This window comes from Dreissena polymorpha, chromosome 3, assembly GCF_020536995.1.
Source record: "Dreissena polymorpha isolate Duluth1 chromosome 3, UMN_Dpol_1.0, whole genome shotgun sequence".
NCBI lineage: Eukaryota > Metazoa > Mollusca > Bivalvia > Myida > Dreissenidae > Dreissena > Dreissena polymorpha.
In genome coordinates this window covers 123,814,968-123,834,544 of record NC_068357.1, presented here as the reverse complement: position 1 = coordinate 123,834,544, position 19,577 = coordinate 123,814,968, and the positions used below count along the sequence as shown (strand labels likewise).

The 19,577-nt window shown below is 35.9% G+C and overlaps 1 protein-coding gene across 1 annotated transcript; it reads right to left on the bottom strand.

Annotated features, from left to right (window-relative positions):
• Nucleotides 1-1,273: 1,273 nt before the first annotated feature.
• On the bottom strand, nucleotides 1,274-19,567 carry LOC127871302 (uncharacterized). The gene is made up of 9 exons (XM_052414080.1): nucleotides 19,189-19,567; nucleotides 12,781-12,859; nucleotides 12,280-12,379; nucleotides 8,525-8,761; nucleotides 5,828-5,950; nucleotides 4,756-4,794; nucleotides 4,267-4,365; nucleotides 2,030-2,137; nucleotides 1,274-1,701 (listed from the first exon to the last, which is right to left on the bottom strand). Exons 1-9 carry the CDS (start codon nucleotides 19,289-19,291, stop codon nucleotides 1,678-1,680), a joined length of 912 nt encoding a protein of 303 aa, XP_052270040.1. The 5' UTR covers nucleotides 19,292-19,567; the 3' UTR covers nucleotides 1,274-1,677.
• Between the last annotated feature and the right edge of the window lie 10 nt (nucleotides 19,568-19,577).

Sequence of the window (19,577 nt, the reverse complement as noted above, 5' to 3'; positions counted from 1 at the left end):
CTACTACAGGTATTCAATTGAAACTTCAAACAAGTGTTTGGGATCAATGTGTGTGACTTATTACAGTCGTTCAACATCACATGTCTTTTTATGCCCCCGGTAGGATGGCATATAGCAGTTGATCTGTCCGTCAGTATGTCAGTATGTGTGTATGTCAGTATGTGTGTACGTCAGTCTGTCCGTCTGTCCGAAAAAAACTTTAACATTGGCCATAACTTTTTCACTATTGAAGATAGCAACTTGATATTTGGCATGCATGTGTATCTCATGGAGCTGAACATTTTGAGTTGTGAAAGGTGAAGGTCATCCTTCAAGGTCAAATGTCAAATATATTGCATCTGTCCGTCCAAAAACTTTAACATTGGCCATAACTTTTTCAATATTGAAGATAGCAACTTGATATTTGGCATGCATGTGTATCTCATGAAGCTGCACATTTTGAGTGGTGGAAGTTCAAGGTCAAGGTCATCCTTCAAGGTCAAGGTCATCCTTTAAGGTCAAAACAAATAAAAATTCAAAGCGGCATTCTCATGAAGCTGCACATTTTGAGTGGTGAAAGTTCAAGGTTAAGGTCATCCTTCAAGGTCAAGGTCATCCTTCAAGGTCAAAGGTCAAAAATAATAATTCAAAGCAGTGTTCTCTTGAAGCTGCACATTTTGAGTGGTGGAAGTTCAAGATCAAGGTCATCCTTCAAGGTCAAAGGTAAAAAAAAAATAATTTGAAATCGGCGTTATCATGAAGCTGCACATTTTGAGTGGTGGAAGTTCAAGGTTAAGGTTATCCTTAAAGGTCAAAGGTCAAAAAAATAAAATTCAAAGCGGCGTTCTCATGAAGCTGCACATTTTGAGTGGTGGAAGTTCAACGTCAAGGTCATCCTTCAAGGTCAGACTTTAAAAAAAACAAAACTTTTTTTGTTCAAAGTGGCGCAATAGCGGGCATTGTGTTTCTGACGAACACATCTCTTGTTGGTCATTATATCTGTTGTTAGACATTAAATGTACAATTTTATATACATCATGCTATAAAAGTGGAAGAACATACTGGGGCGAAGTCTGTGAAAAACTCTTGTTACACTTGGTGTGGTAAGAAAAGGTCTGACAAAACACTATGGGACAAAGTTAGGGTTTCAGTGTTGGTGATTTGGATTTGAACAATGATGTTGCACAAAAATAAATTTGTTTTACACTATTTGTGCATTGTGTTCAATTATTTGTACATGAAAATTCAATAAATGAATAAAAAGTGTTTTATAAATAAAACACAAAAAAGGGTGTCAGTTTTTACTTTTTATTTATGTTTTACTTACAGGTGTGTTACATTTAAAATTATACAAAAGAAGATCCTATACTTCATAAAACAGGCCTTGGCAATTAATCCTGTATGATCTGTACCTTACAACATAAAACACGTACTATATGTTGTATAATTCATTTGTACATATACATTAGAAGTGGCATGGTATTTAACAAAAACAGACAAAACAGATTACTTGGTATTGCAATCAGACATTTTCAAACACAATTTGTGTCTATAAATTTGATGACTGGTTATAACACAAGGCATAATCATGTATGTGACAACTGGCCAATCCAAAGAGTCTGCTGGCATCCAGCTTGTGTCCCCAGCGCGGTTTCAACACTCGCCTTCATTACAGCTGACCCTTGACTGACCCTGCCTTCACTGACTGAGAGCCTGGTTCTTCTGCAATACAGATGTCCAAGTAATATGAGGCGGTCTTAGGGAAAACAGACCTTAATGTATATGCGTAAGGTTTGCCTGTGCAATCCCACAGGTTAATCAGGAATGACACTTTCTGTCTACATGGGATTTTTGCTAAGAAACTTCCTACAAATGAAAAAGTGAAAAGTGTTGTCCCTGTTTGCCTGCAAGGACTGCACAAGCTAACCCGGGACAATAATACGCACATGCATTTAGCCCAGTTTTCCATTAACCGCGTATAAAGGAATATTGCCAGCAACCAATTACCGAATTTCAGTTACCAGTTAATTTACTCTGGCCTCTGACTTGCCTTCAACTCAGCTATGATGGTTTCCAAACTCGGCCTGTCCGTGTTGGTCTTGCTAGGGTACAGGAACGTGACAGCACCCTCCCCACTCAGGATAAAGTCTCCACCCATCTGTCAAAAAAGGAAATACATTCGGTGCAAATCTATGCACTCATGCTTGTGTTCTGAATATGTTTTTCCCAGCCCATTGTAAAATCATCATGGAATAATTGTGGGTCAAATTGATTGGTCAGCTGTGGGAGTTTTCTTTTAATTTGCAGTTAACATTGAATTTAACATATTAACTGTTTTTCTTATACATGAGTTTAATCTTAAAAATAATAGTTTTTTATGCCCAGAAGAAGGGCATATAGTGATTGGACTGTCTGTCCATCCGTCCGTCTGTCTGTCACACTTTGCATTTAGGTTTCGAAAAATGCTCATAACTTCTATGTCGCTTCAGATAGCAATTTCATATTTGGCATGCATGTGTATATGGACAAGGCCTTTCCATACGCACACAAGTTTTGACCCCTGTGACCTTGAACTTAGGGTCTGTGTATAGGTTTCTAAATCTGTGTTCAGGTTTCGAAAAAAGCTCATAACTTCTATCAAGCGTTTATAGTGGGCATAAGTCATCCTATGGTGACAGTTCTTGTTTGATATATACAAGTTTTAAACTCCACCTAACTCATTGTTATGCTCCCCCTTAGAAGAAGAAATGAAAGTGTGCATTGATTTGCAACTGTCTGTCAGTCAGTAGGTTGGTAAATCTATCTTCCACTTGTTTCCACGCGATATCTAAAGTACGATTTGACCACCCACTAATTTTTAGGTCAATAGTAAAGGTCACAGCGTCTTGTAACAGGAATTTGTTACAGCATTAAATTTAAAGAACACTTTGGCCTTCAATCATGCAAATTTGTATAGTTGTTACATGAGAGGAAAGGAAGATGCATTTGATTTAAAGGTAATCAGGTCAAGTCAATCAACTTTTATTTAATCATTGGTTTCTTTATGATATCTAGACAGTACCATAATCAAAATTAACAAGAGATTGCCAAGCAATATATTGGTCCCCTATAGATGAAACTCCACCATTGTCAGTATTTTTATATATATATATATATATTTGTTGCCATAGCAACCAGAATTTTTGATGTAGGAACAAAATGAAATGAAGTGCATAATCTCCATATTGCCATCTATCCATGTTTCAAGTTTCATGAAAAAATATGAAGAACTGAAAGTTATCGCAGGATCCAGAAAAGTGTGACAGACAGACTGACTGACAGACTGAGCGCAAACCATAAGTTCTCTCCGGTAAGGGGACAATATGCTTGTTGTTGAAAGGATAAAAAGACACCTATTTATTTTGAGGTCAAATGTCAAGGGGGTTTGTTACATTAAATAAGTTTATTCGCACTATTTTGAAAATGCTTTGATCTATTGCTATGCAAAGTGGTTAATTTGGTGGAATAAATGAGGCCCATAGTTTAAGGTCGTAAAGTGAAAGTCAAGGTCACAGCAGCAGCTGCAGTGTAATGAAATTGGTTTCTTCACAACATCTAGATAACGCTTTGACCTATGATTATCTAAATTGGTATGCTGTCTCTTTAGACAGAAAGATAGACTAAGATCAAGGTAACATTGGCATGTAACATGATTTTTTTTCCCACTAATGTATGTAGAAAATGCTTTGGATCAGACAGTTTCGTATGCTTGTCAATCTTAATGGAGGATTACCTCTTATGATTTTCAAATCAAGAGATCACAGGAATGCATTTGCTACAAGTCAGGAGGCATACATGTTTTGCAAACATCTCTCATTCAATACTTGCTTGCCATTTATCCCAAATCAGGAACATTATCATATGCTTATATCAAAATCACAAACAAATGCACAAAATGGTCTGAATTATAAATGTGTTTAACTGTAAAACAAATGATATTAACGTTGAAAAACTGAGAATTCAACATATACCCATATTAAGAAGTCTATAAAGTGCTGCATTCTGGGAATCCTGGGCTTAATGCACGAGTATAGTGTCTTCCCAGGTTAGCCTGTGCAGTCCGCACATTCATATCAGGGTCTCACACATTCCAAGGAAACTGTTATTTACTAGTTTAAGCCTGTGTGAACTGCACAGGCTAATCTGGGACAACTACGTACATGCATTAAGCCCAGTTGTCACAGAATGAGGTTCATAATAAATGTGCCCTGACTGTCTCAATACTTCAATGAACAAGCAGTTGTGTACCTGTATGGTGTCATCATGGACATTCTCATACGGCTTTGGAAGTGGTTTCCCCGCCACCATTGCCTCTGCGTAATACACCAGTGAGGCTACACACCACACCTGAGGTTAGACACGACTAATAGTATTTTGGAAATTTCATTTAAACAAAAACAAACCTTTCAGTGAATGCATTCAACAAAGTTAAGATTCATATGATGAATTTTCTTTAAACTATTCCAATAAAGCTTACACTAGTAGTAAGTTGTGTATTTGAAAAAAAACAACACACTATGTTTACAGCATCGCTTACATAAAATATCTCTTAATGGCATTGTGGACGTCTATACCCAAGATAACTGCAAAAGCATGGTATGTATTTATGTGTCTTTAAGTCCTTTCCTGCTTTTACTAATAGATTGGTGAATATTCAGGTAAAAAAAAGTAAGCAAATAACAATACCATGTATTTCTTTCAATACATATTATTTAATTTGTTTAACAATGGTCTTACTTTGAACACTGATCGCTTTAACCCAAAGAAGTGGTAGATCTGCAATAAAATAATCTGTTATGACTCACAATATCAGTATAATAGACAATAACATGATATTGGAAAATGTTAAATAATACAAGTTATGCAAACTGAATAATGGTTTTATTATGTATTTTACAATGATGTAGAAAATGATAATGAGCAAAATCATTTAGGAAACAATACAACAGCAAACTAGATCTGTCACAAACTTGAGAAATACCCGGACCACACTTTGGCAGCTCTGTTCAAGGGCAAATAACTTTGGAATGTGCGGATCACTGGAGATGAAAAAGTCGTGCATATCCACACTTCAAACTTTGTTACATATTTTGAGCTTTAATCTATTTTCTCGAGAAAGTGCAAGTTGCTCTCTCCACAAACTGATTTATGTTTATGCCATAACTACAGAGTGAACCCAAAATACCCCCACCCAGAGAGGGTATCTTAAAACTCAATCAATAATCCATCACCATATAAATGAACCACGCACTATGAAAACAATAATTAATGCATGTGTGTAATATGTCAGCCAAGACAGTGCTTTCCACGAGCCATTTAACAGTCCCATGCAGGCCGCTCAAAATTCGAAATCAGTGTATGCAGGGTGCTTGAAATTTTCCGATCAGTGTACTTTTCCAGTAACTGCAACTAGTCATTTAGGCGTTTACGCAAAGTTTGCAAATGAAATTGTCTTATTTAATAATTTGTAGCTAGGTTACATGGTTTCAGAATAGATTTGGGGCAAATTGACGATGATCAATGCAGTTTGGAATACCCGCAGCGATTTTCATTTTCCCAGATACGCTTGTTGAGCGTATTTTTGTATTGCCCAATCAAGCCACACACCCCTGGGGCATCTGAAAAAAAATTCTGTGGAAAGCACTGGTGCCTGATTAGCCTTCGCAGTCTGCACAGGCTAATCAGGGCACCACTTTCTGCGTTGATGGAATTTTTGTTTAAAGGAAGTCTCTTCTTAATGAAAGTCTAGCATTAAGCCCCTTTTAATAGAGCGCAAAGTTCAAAAAGGTCCACTTTTCTAACACCTGACCTGTCTCTCAGGGTCACGCAGCATGGTGAAGGGACAACCGGTGTCCTCTAGCCAGCGCTCTGCCCCCTCCTGGAGACCGAAGGATATCACCACCACCTTGCCATCCGCTGACATTATCTCCTCCTGAATGACAACATTAACTTACTCTTAACAAAATGAATAACTCAATTCTTTGTTTTTCATTTAATTTTAATTTGATCAGGATGATGATGGTAATCATAAGATTTTTTAAATATGAGCCGTGCTCTGTGAAAAGGGTGTTAAATGCATGTGGGTAAAGTGTCATCCGATATTAACCTGTGAAGTCTGCACAGGCTTATCAGGGATGACAGTTTTGCTAAGAAGAGACTTTCTTTAAACGTAAAAATATCATAAAAGTGAAAAAAGTCGTCCCTGATAAGCCTGTGCCAACTGCACAGGCTAATCTAGGACGACATTTTATGAACAAGCATTAAACCCTGTTTTTACAGAGCATGTTCCATATATTTTTGCAATACATGTACTAGTATTGCATTAACTGAGTAAGTTGAATGCATTAATAAAAAAACATCTTGAATATCGATATTTAAACACTGTATTAAGTTTTAAGTTAAGAAATTTAGTGATGACTGCATGGATGACTATTGGAATGAGAGATGACATCATACCTGACGGCTGATGATGTCATATTGTAATGAGTGATGACATCATACCTGACAACTGATGATGTCATATTGTGATGAGTGATGACATCATACCTGACGGCTGATGATATCATATTATAATGAGTGATGACATCATACCTGACGGCAGATGATGTCATATTGTAATGAGTGATGACACAGGCATTTCCCCAGACGGTTAAAGCACAGCGGGCCCGCGGTGCCTGGACTTCAAAATCCATTACGCCGCGGCGCTTGATTTTCAGATTATGACTTCGCGATGCTTGAAAAGTTTACAAGCCATTTCAAGCTCTGATCCGAATGTTGTCTGCATTCTGGCATCGACCAATTCTTATAAGTTTTATGTTCATAATAATAGATTTGATAAGACGCGAGCACAATTTATGGGTTATTTATAGGGGTCAATTATGGTGTGTATCCCCTAATAATGGTCTATAATGATCGAGTATTACCGGTACACGTGACGTAAGAGCAATTACAGGTATGCTCGATTTTGTTGCTGTTCCATTTTAATTGCACACAACTATTCACAAAATAAACAGTCAACGTTGTTTGTTGCGGTAGTGCGTACTTGAATAACAGAACATAACATGTGTTTTATTATTACTTGCAGTATAACAAAACAAAGCGTGATTAAGAAGATTCATGTCACGTTAATCATATTATTTTAGTAAAACACGGTATACGTTTCAGCGTAATTTAAGTTATATTTACAATAAATTGAAGTCAAACGTCTCACTTGATTTCTCCCGCAAACTTACAATGTTCACACTATTTTCTCAAACGCGACTAAATTAACAGCACCAACAAAACACGCATTCACATCAAATAGCTTATTCAATATTTTCGGAAAACGCTAAATATCTGCAACAAAGTTTTCTTTAGTTTTGATGCACGAAATAATGACATGATCGCATATACGACCGGTCCCTGTGTTTGGGAAATCTGCAATTGCACATTTCTTTGTCAGTACTACAATTATCGTCGCTGTCAGAGAGTAAAATAAGTAAAAGTGAAAGTGTCAAGGACGTTTTAGTGATCCTGAGACCTCCAACCCACGAACCAAAAGTCTCAAACAGCGAGTCAGTGGCAGCAATATTGTCCAATGGTGTCCATGGGTAACAGAAGTTAAAGGAGGTAAGAACATCTTTACTTAACTAAACTTTTTATAAGTATGTAGTGAAATCAACGCAAAATGAAATCGCACGTGAATAATTATTAAAAACAGACAGATAGTGTGTTGAATAAAATATTAGACACTACAGATGATAACATTTAAATACAAAAGCATATCTTAATGCAACTTTGTAAACATATACTAGACTTTGAAATAAAACAGTTGTTTGAAAAAATAATCCACCCTTTTGTAGGTTTATTTTGCTCTTTGTGTATTCTTCACATGTGCAGATCAGTGCGTTCAGAAGTCGGTACTGCTCCTTGGGTACTTGACTAGACTGTCAAAAATATATGTAATAACAAACGAAAATTGATTTTTTGCTTAAGCATCTCTTATTGTTAAGTCAATGAGATTAAACATTCTAATTTCAGAATAATTTTACATTTTGTTTGTATTTCAGACTGCGAGTAGGCTTAAGCACAATGAAAGGGGGTAAACACAGAAAATTCTGCTCACCTGAAGTCTGCTGTCCTCAATGCTCTGGTGATGGTCAGCATTAAAGGACCAGACAATGAGGCAGTGGACTTAGTTATTTTATAATATAAAACATGACTTTAATATAATAAATTGAGGAAAAGTAAATAAACAATAAAATAAATTTTAATGCTTTCATAGCTCCAAATTAGTGTGTATTTTATATAGGAACATGTAGAAAAAAGTGGTTAAATAGCTCCTAAGTATTGTGTTTTGTGATTAAGAAAATGTAGAGGAAAAAAAAGAAAGCTTAATGGGCACCCTTTTGAATCCACCCCCATTCCGCCATGTCTTGCCGCTGTGCTTGACCAAAATCCTGGGGAAATGCATGTGACATCATACCTGACGACTGATGATGTCATATTGGATTGAGTGATGACATACCTGACGGCTGATGATGTCAGACAGGTGGGTGCGTCACGGAAGTCACGCAAAGTGGCGCAGCAAGACAAGAACCAGACTGGTTCCCGCTGTCAGCTGCTCTCTCAGACTGGTTGTCTCCCCTGACCGTGCATCTACCACAGTGAAGTCCAGGGGACCAGTCTCCCCCAGGCACACAGGGGGCCTGATACTCTCCTCCATACCTCGGTCTATGTCTGCCATAAACACATCCCACTCAGCCTGAAATATTACACAGTTTAAAATGTTGTGATTTTATAGATATGAGCCTTGCTCTGTGAAAAGGGGGTTTAATGTATGTGCCTAAGTGTCGTCCCAGATTAGCCAATAAAGTATGCATAGAAAAATCACGCCTAAACAGGATTTTAGCTAAGAAGAGAAACCCTTTCAACGAAAAATACCATAAATTGGAAAGTTTCGTCACTGATTAGTCTGTGCAGACACTTATGAATTAAAGTGCTCCAGCTAGGCGTAAATTTGAGGGCGCCACGCCCTGCCCTACCTAACCTCCGCCCTGCCCTTCCTCCCCCCTGCCCTTCAAAAAAAAAAAAATGTTTTTGTTTCTTTTTATTACATTACAAGTAATTAATTAATTTCTCATTGTACACATTATATTTAAATGGTTCAATAATAATGGGAATAATAATATATTCTAGCAATTATTAATAACATATAAATTAGCATGCGACAGGAAGCATTTCCGAAAAGCCCCGTGCTCAAAAGTGCCCTTTTGACGAAATACTGGGCGTCGAAAGTGCCCTTTTGACAAAAAAGCCCCCCTGCCCTTTTTAAATCCTAGCTGGAACACTGAATTAAACCCCCTATTCAAAATACCAGGCTTATATCAAATACTGACAGGATTTCTACTATAAGTTGTTTAAACAAGAGGGCCATGGGCCCTGAGGCGCTCACCTGAGACCCAAAGGAACTAAAATATTCTGGAAAGGTGGAGTTCAAAATAATAAAAGTACTTCATGGAACATAAATATCATCATAAGGTTCACAAAGAAGAAATTCGCTCGCCCCTGGAAACCATGCTCTTCAGAGCACCGGAGCCATTTTCAAAGTAAATCAAGATATTATAGGAACGTATGTTCTCAGCATGTTTCATTAAGATTGAACTAAAATGTGTCATATAGAAGTTCACAATGTTTCATTATAGCAATAAAAAGAAATCAGCCAACCACCTCAGGGCCTTGCTTTTAAACAAACTGGAACTATTTTCAGACTCGCCCTTCAATGATATTTCGAATTAAAACAACAATCAACCCTATTTAAAACACAAATCTTTGATAATCACACCAAAACTACTGACCTTACATTCATAAACTGTGTGCAATAACAATTTGTGTTGCAGTCTTATCAGTCTGAAGGTCTTTGATGTGAGTTCCCAGCTGGGGCCTATTTCTAGGGACTAAGGGCTTTTAAGCTGCAAGCCTGTTACATCACATTAACAATTCAGGCACAGTCAATAGAGAATTAATTAGTTGCTGAAACGCAGGTGGATGAATGGGATCAATGGAGAAATAAGAGTGCATTCCTGACAAGCCATGCATTCATGATTGGGGGTCAAACAGAATTCAAGTTATATACAGTTGTTTCTCCCCTAAGTTATTTTCTGTGAAATCAATATTACTACTTAAAATTTTGAGAATATTTAATAAAGGGTTTTCAGATGGCAAAAATATGTTTGTTGCACTTCATCCCCAACCAATCATAAACATAATAATCCTCTTCAGAAAGGAACAAAAATAAATAAATAATTTTTGGAAATTTATCGGTATATCTTATCGGCTGAATTAATATTCAGATGACTGCATGGAGATCATGAATATCATAAAGTCCTAATCATAATATGCATAAATTTCATTCAACGTGTACATTGGTAATTTCATAGTAGAGTGTAAGCTATTTTAAGCCATTTTTTTTAACAGACCGCAACCATAAACGAACCCAGCCTAGATATCATAACAAGATATCCATAAAACCAATGTTTTGACCAAGTTTCATGATAATTGGACAAAAAATGTGACTTCTAGAGTGTTCACAAGCTTTTTTAACATACAAATATAAGGAAAAAGACCCCCCCCCTGGTGGGCATGTTTTTTTACTGATCCGAACTATTTTTGAACTCAACAGTCGTATCAAGCAAAACAAATGTTCTGACCAAATTTCATAAAGATTGGGCAAAAAATGTGTCTTAAAGATTGTTCACATGTTTTCACTATAAACATATAGAGAAAACTGCCCCACCCCCTGGCGGCCATGTTTTTCAAATGTTCACAACTATTTTCAAACTGGTCCGAGATAGCCACATAAACAATGTTTTGACCAAAGTTCATGATGATTAGGCAAAAAATGTGACTTCTAGAGTGTTCACAAGCTTTTCTACTATATATATATTTATATAAGGAAAAAGACCCCCCCCCCCCTTGGTGGCCATGTTTTTTACCGATCCAAACCATTTTCGAACTCAACCGTCGTATCCAGGAAGAAAATGTTCTGACCAAATTTCAGGAAGATTGGACCAAAAATATGACTTCTAGAGTGTTCACATGTTTTCACTATATACATATTGAGAAAACTGCCCCACTCCCTGGCGGCCATGTTTTTTCATCGCTCATGACCACTTTCGAACTCATATGAGATATCAATGAAACCAATGTTTTGACCAAGTTTCGTGATGATTGGGCAAAAATTGTGACTTCTAGTGTGTTCACAAGGTTTCTCTATAGCCATATAAGGAATACTGCCCCGCCCCCTGGGGACCATGTTTTTCCACAGACCTGAACAATTTTTGAACTTGACCAACATATCATTTAGACAAACATTTTGACAAAGTTACATGAAGATTGGGCATCAAATGTGGCTTCTACAGTGTTCACAAAGTTTTTCTTTTGTTTGACCTAGTGACCTAGTTTTTGACCCAGCATGACTCAGTTTCGAACTCATTCGAGGTATCGTTAGGACAAATGTTCTGACCAAGTTTCATGCAGATCGGACAAGAAATGTGGTTTCTAGAGTGTTCACAAGGCAAAATGTTGACGACGGACGCACAACAGACATACGACAGACAAAAGGCGATCCCAAAATCTCACCATGAGCACCTTGTGCTCAGGTGAGCTAAAAAATTCCAGTCTGTACATTAGTGTCAAACTTGGTGTTAATGAGATTAAGGGTCAAGACTTGGGACGGTGTTTATTAGATGGATAAACTATCTACTCTATACAAATTTAAACAAATTTTGTAACAAAAGTCACTAAACCATATTGTTGACAAATTCAGTAAATGACAATTAAATCTCCACCAGCAAAAGCATATTATTGTAACAGAATCTGAAGTATATTTACATCAATGTATTTAAGAATAAAATATCGATCTATGGTTGCTGTCACTAGATAACAGCAATTTTAATTTTTTTAAGCAAATACTACAATTTTGAATACAGAAATATCGTTACTTACGATTCATAGACAAATTAAAATTCAATCATGAATTCGTGGTTGTTTATTTATATGATTAATAAACATACAAACAAGCCTCCGTCTGGGAAAACAGGGCTTCATGCATGTGTGAAAAGAGCAGTTCGCATAGACTAATCAGGAACAACACTTAAGCCTATATGGGCTGGATTTGTGTTTGGAAAGGACTACCTATAACCAAAATATTTCATTAAAGAGGAAAGTGTCGTCCCTGATTAGCCTGTGTGGACTACAAATAAATGCTCAAATGAACGTTACTTCAATCTCCAACAGCTGCATGCTTGTCTCTCTTAGTTCTGAATTGCGGATGTTTCTGTGAATGACCTGCTCTAGCTCAGTCTTGGTTTGCACTTTCAACCTGCAAATTTATTTAGACTGTTTTTGCAAATACACATCTTATTATATAGTATTTGGTCCTTTATTTAGGGCAAGGAAATTATCACTGGTTATACACAATACAAATGGGACGTGCTCTGTAAAAAGGTGGTTAAATGCATGTGCAGAAAGTGTTGTCCCAGATTAGCCTGTGCAGTCTGCACAGGCTAATCAGGGATGACACTTTCCGCCTACACTGCTGACTTTTGTTAGGAAGAGACTTTCTTTAAACAAACAATATCATAAAAGCGGAAAGTGTCATCCCTGATTAGCCTGTGAGGACTGCACAAGATAATTTGGGACAACACTTTACACACAGAACACGACACAAATGTACTAAAGCAACAAACACATAAAAATGAATGAGACTGGGATGAACCTTACCTTTTGAAACATCTTTCATATGCAAACGACATTCCAAACATCTTCCCTATCTTGCTGTTGACAAACTGATCTCTTGATTCTAGAATGAAATAAAAAGCAGTCTTAAGATAAGGTGTCAGAATATGGGAAAATCCCAAACCATGGTTGTTGTCAACATTGGGACACCAAGACCGAGACACTCCAGATAAAGATATGTTGTTTCATTCTAATGAGTGTAATACTGTATTGTAAACTTTTCAAAGGGTCATACTTTGGCAAAAATTGGGATGCAATTCAGTGTCCGACAAATTTTTTATTTTTCAGGTAGCCCACTGGGCTACCAATAAAAATATTTGGTAGCCCATGAAATTTTCCTACAAAATGATAAGAGGCAGGTTTTTATCTTTATTTTATTTCTTCATTTACATATACATAATATGTATACATACATATACATAATACAGCAAGTAGTCTGATGTACACAGTCAATATCGTAAATAAATGTTACCGGTACAGTACAGGCACCGTGTACTTAAATGTAAATGTACCAAAGAAAATCATATACTACGTGTAGATATTACATGTATGTGCACATGTATGTGTACTTAAATTCGGACAGCACGTTAAGTCGGAAACGTAAATAAAACGTTTAGATGATCAATACGATTGACTCGTATGGTGTTAATCAATGCAATTGCCCTTTTCAACAACAAATACCGAGTTTCAAGAAATCAAGAGTATTAAATCATTTATTTACTTGTGTCCGACACGAAGTACTGTCCGAATTTACGTAAAGCATCCGTATGTTACGTTACTTGTGTGCAGTCAGTATACAATACAATAATTGTTTCAATAATGAAGGAACTGATACAGCGTAACGGTAACAATACAGCGTGTTGACATTATATTTTATTAAGAAGAAATGTCAATGCCAAATAATTCGCGAGTTACCCCTGTACTTAAGTTGACATTCACAACGAAACTTTTATTGGAAATTAAATGATCTCAATGTTGTACCTGCCACGAAATTTTTATTTACAAATAAAATCACCCACGCCAATTTTCGTGCGCTTTTTATCTGGACAAAGAAATTCATTATTAAATGTAGAATTTTGTAACATAAAATAGCTGTACACAACGCGTGCAAACCGCGGTAGGTGATTTACACATGTTGCAATACAACGGTCCTAATTGGGAGCTTATTTCATCATATCTTTAAATAGAAGTATTTGCCGAAATTCATTTGACACTTTAGAAAATGTCAAACGTTTGTGTTTATGACTCTTATCGTCTCTATTACCCACCCATATTTTGGTTTTAAAAATATATATCGGGCATATATAGGATTATTGATTAACAGTCGATTAATCCAATTATTAATTGACAATGCAAACTAATTAGCAGGTGTTAACCTCGTTCACACTATTGCTATTAATATTCATTTTCGGTTTCGTTACCGTTTTGAAGAATCCGCTATTGTTTTGATTTATTTAATGTTTGGCGTCCTTGGATACTTAATGACATCAAAAACGTTGTCGCTATTACTCATTGTTGCGGTTAACAAAGAATTCCAAACTGCGAAATGATGTTGCATCATGTGCACCAACTATTCACCCGGCTCTCATTATAATATATTATAAGCAGACGACAAATGTTGACTCTGATTGGATGAGTAAAATGCACTATTACTGTTTACGACATTACCGCAAGTGATCGGTGACTGATTTAGATTAGATAATTGATTGCACTTTGTTATTGCATAATAGACGAGTTAACGCGTGACGTCACACGCACCTGCAAAGTTTAGACTCCGCCCACTGGTTGGCAAAAAGAGGTGGAATTCTTATAAGCGCATATAGAGAAGGTTGACATTATCATCGTTTTTATTGATACTCATGAACTGTATCAAATATAATTTTACTATTTATGTCTGAATAAAACATAAGCATGCGTGGAAATTCATTTTTGGAACGATTATATTGTTGTTATTATTTGTGTTTACTAAAAACGAGCTATGGAGTGGAACGTACACTATCTACGAGCTCGTTATGTGGTTACCACAAAAATCTCTACTAAACGCATCTTCACGTCCATTTTAGATACAAAATTTCAAAAATGGAAATTCTTTTAGAATAAATTAAATTTAATGAAAAAACACAAATAAGGATGAAAACAAACATCAAATAGATCGCTTTTTGTGCGCAACATATGGTAACTGATTTTAATCTTAATATATCTGTACAGACTTACCTTGTTACACAACAAATAAATTAATAAATCTCATTGTTTTATTTAATTGTGCACACCAATTTTGACACTATTATCTCGTTATGATCGGAGACTGCCCAGACAATTACACAGAAAACATGCCGGTGTCATAAACATAGTGACCAATACATTAATTGGGTCCCTGCATAGACCACATGTGGCAGACTTTATGATACCTCCATGCCATCTCTTGGCATATTCAGCAGTCATATTGAGCAAGCCAAATATTAAAGCCAAAATACGTAACATTTGCTTTAATAAATAATTTAACATATTAAAAAAAGAAGATATTTGTCTGAAACGGATTAACAAGAACATGCGTATTTATATGTAAGCCAGTTTAATCATAATAATACAGTGCTTTATAACTTTAAATTTAAAATATTGTTCAATATTACTGCTACACAATTGATGTATTTACCGCGGGTACCGGCAAATGTAAACTCGTCAATTTAGTGTAAAGATTGTACGTTCTTGCATTGCACGTAACACCATCATGAAACCAAGCAATCACAATGGATAAACAATATTTGTGTAAAATAATTTAAATTAATATATATATTTATCATAAAATGCTAGATTGTTAAATGTATCACTCCTTATTACTTGTTAAGAGATTTCAATATACATGCAAAGACAGTTCAATTTGCACAAGATGCAGGTTTTATTTTCATTTGTATATTAAAATTTATTAATATTGTAATTCAATGGAAACGAAACGAAAATTCATTCTATGGAAAAGAAAATTACCACAACATTTAACGATTGTAATGTATTCCGTTTTTAATGGCTTTGTTTTATAATTGATTAAATGCGCCTCTTATAATACACTTTCGATCGCTGATGAGCAATAACAATATCCACACCGTTTATAGTTATAATCAAATTAATATATGTTTTATAAGTTTTTAAATATCATTTTTTAAAGTCTTACTATAAAAAAGAATACGGCTAGTTTATTGTTTTGTTGTGTGGTATTGTCAGTATTTAGTCTTCCGACCACGTTTACTCTGATGCTAATAACTAATTTGTATTTTTATAAAGAGGAAATTATACATATGATGATACATTTATTTATTGGTACTAAATATGATATATTTGCACTATTGTATAAGAGTTGTAATGTTTATTTCGGATTTTTTATCGTTTAATTGACTAAACAAAAGCCCTTTATACATGTTTTACGTTACTGTAACCAGTGTTTTTGCCAACCAGTCAGTGCGCATGCGCGAAAAATCCCGAATGTAAACAATAACAATTAACTCGTCTATAAGCAATACACAGTGTACAAACACATGGTCAGCAGTTTATTCTACGTATGTCTGTCAATAAACTGGGCTACCGCTCTTATAGATTTATACATGTAGTAGCCCGGAAATGAAATGAAAAATGTAAACAAATGAAAAATGCAGAAAATTTAATTTTCAAATATAATCAAGGGTGTACGGAAGAAACCCCCTCCGGAAGAAACCCCCTTCGCTAAAAACGGCAGGGCGGAAGAAACCCCCTTTCATAGTTTGCATACGCGGAAGAAACCCCCTCGCTAGTTTTGCATAGGCGGAACAAACCCCCTTCGAGTTTTAAGACAGGCGGAATAAACCCCCTTCCATAGCGGAACAAACCCCCTTCCAGACGATTTAGTTACATTCAAACGCACGGTAATCACGTTTTTTTGCACGATTTAAGTTTTTTTTAAGACGAATGCTTCGGTTATTATAGGAAAATATGTACGAAATATCTTCGTCACTATCGGCTCTGGGCGCTAATTTTTTGTTTGTGTTATTTTTATCAATCTAGTACAAGCTAACGCATATAAAATGGTATAATCTCACTGAAACGAGTGCAAGACAAATTCACACGAGCATCTCATCATTAACAACTTGTGAACAAACGGCCGGTACACCTCTTTACTCAGCACATAACAGTTTGGAAATAGATATTCGCACCTTCATTTTATTATATAAAAGGTCCTTTAATGTACCGGCTATTGTAGATAACGATGAGAAGTTGTGTCATGATCGGCGCCTTTGCGGCTCGTGTGAAGTTATGTACAGTTTTGTTTAATTACATTAGCATTCGGCTATAATTGTGTGATTTTAGGGAATGATTTGATCTTTGTAAATAAATGTAAATATATGCCTGTTTATCGTTAATAAATGCGTGTCTTTTTTCAACAACAAATTGTTTATTGCTTTTAATATATGCTTGTTTGAGATCTTTGTAAGTAAATGTAAATATATGCCTGTTTTATCATTAAATGCGTGTCCTTTTTTGCAACAACAATTTGTTTAATGTTTTCTAGTATATGCTTGCTTGATCTTTGTAAATAAATGTTAATATATTTCATTTTTTTCTATTTTATCCTTCAATAATAATTCTTTCCCCCATTCATACATTATTCGTTTTATTACCATCTTGATTAATTCTTCACAGCTTCCGAACAAACGGCCGGTACACTCCTTTAATCAGATTTTCGCACCTTCATTCAATTATCATGATAACGATGTTTGAGTTTCACAGATTGAAGATTAGTGTGTATCATTAACAACTTCATTAACAACTTGTGAACAAACGGCCGGTACATTTCTTTACTGTAAATCCGAAATACACTCCCGTAAGTTGGTGTTAACGCGTTTTTAATACGAAACACACTTCCGAATGTAAATGTTACCGCAACGTTGAAATATTTTTGCAGTGTAAATTCTATTTTGTGTTGACTCTTTTTCTCAATAAAGAGGGCGCGAACATTATGCAGCATATAAAGCGTGGGTGTATTGAGCGTTGTAACAAGCACACAACTAGTCAGGGGATTGATGCATGTTCGGAGGGAATATTTCATCAAGTCTATAAATGAAAAAATGGCAAAAAAGTTTGTGTTAAAGAAATTATTGAGAGCTTTTATCGTTAATATTTACCAGAAAGTGCTTTAAAAATTTTATAAACGGGATTATCGGGAAATGAATATAAACTTGAAAAGTAGCAAGCATGCAGTAATAGAGTCGGGTTGAAACGGATGTAATGGGGAATCGTTCGAGTCGGGATTTTACTACCTCTGCGGGAAAGACTTAACACCTAGGAAGGGGGTTTATTCCGCCTGTCTGAAAACACGAAGGGGGTTTCTTCCGCCTGTCTGAAAACTCGAAGGGGGTTTGTTCCGCCTATGCAAAACTAGCGAGGGGGTTTCTTCCGCATATGCAAACTATGAAAGGGGGTTTCTTCCGCCCTACCGTTTTTAGCGAAGGGGGTTTCTTCCGAAGGGTGTTTATTCCGGTAATCATAATCAAGATGTACTAGAATCCAAGACATTTAAAATCACATGCACTAATCACTTGGCCCAACCAAATCATATATTTAAATCTTGTTGTGCCAGTTATGTTAACGCCATATACATGATGCAAGTATAAATTTCGAATCTGCAAACATTTTCATTCCCCAATAAATTTAGTTTTTATAGTTAATAAATCCAAAGCGTGCCCTTTCAAATACTCTAAGAATTACAATTTCCCATCACTGAGTCCAGACACGTTGTTTTTGAATGACTTGCTTTTCTTCATGAGTGACTGTTATAACTGAAGAGGACTTATTCTATATGCTAATTACATCAATTATGACACATGGGCAGTTGATTGCCGCAAATGACCAGACAGCATGATGGCTGATTGAAACGAACAAATGATTGTCTTAAATCAATATGCGAGTTGAAGTTTTCCAACTTTATATAAGGGATAGGAGAATTGTATGGGTACAATCACATGCCAAAATATTGGGGTAGCATCCCTCATGACAAATTTATTGCGCCCTTTTCACCAAGCCTACTGGTTCAATTTACTATATAAATATAATGCATACTCTAAAAACAAGAAATCCAGAATCAGTCTGCTCTTGTGTGAATTTACTAGAAAAATTTGCGATTAAATTTATTGGCAGATAGTTTTTGAATGAATTCAATTAAAATAGATGATAGGCGAGTAGGGTTGCCCTACAACAACTGTTTTGTCTTACTCAAAATATAAATTTTACAATTTTAAATTTAAATATAAACTGCTCTTTTTTGAATATGATGTTGCTAAATCGAAACTGCCGGTTATATGACCCGTTCTTGGAGGTCACAAACAAAGGCATTTCAATGAGTGATGGATTTGCGCTGAAATGGATACCAACCTTTCACTAAATCTTTGCCTATGTTTAGAAGACGCCCGATTTCGTCTGCCAGTTGAGTTATACTGGCAGTGATCTCAACGACGTCTTCTGCAGAAGTCGCCATCGTAACAGCTCACAGCACAACCTCCCGCTACACGCCCCCTGCTTTAAGCCATTTCGTCCTAGAATATGACCTTTGTGAAGTGTTGTCCGAAGTTTGACACGTTTCAAGTATGATAGTTAAATTAGGCACGTTACACGATAAGTGAGAAACATGTCAGTGTGTGAATCATACTATTTCGTGTCTATTGAGTGTCATTAGCACTATATTAGCAAACACATTTTCATTAAAACAGTTTTGTTTACAACTTTGACGTTCTGGTCGACCTACCGGAAATAATAATCTACTT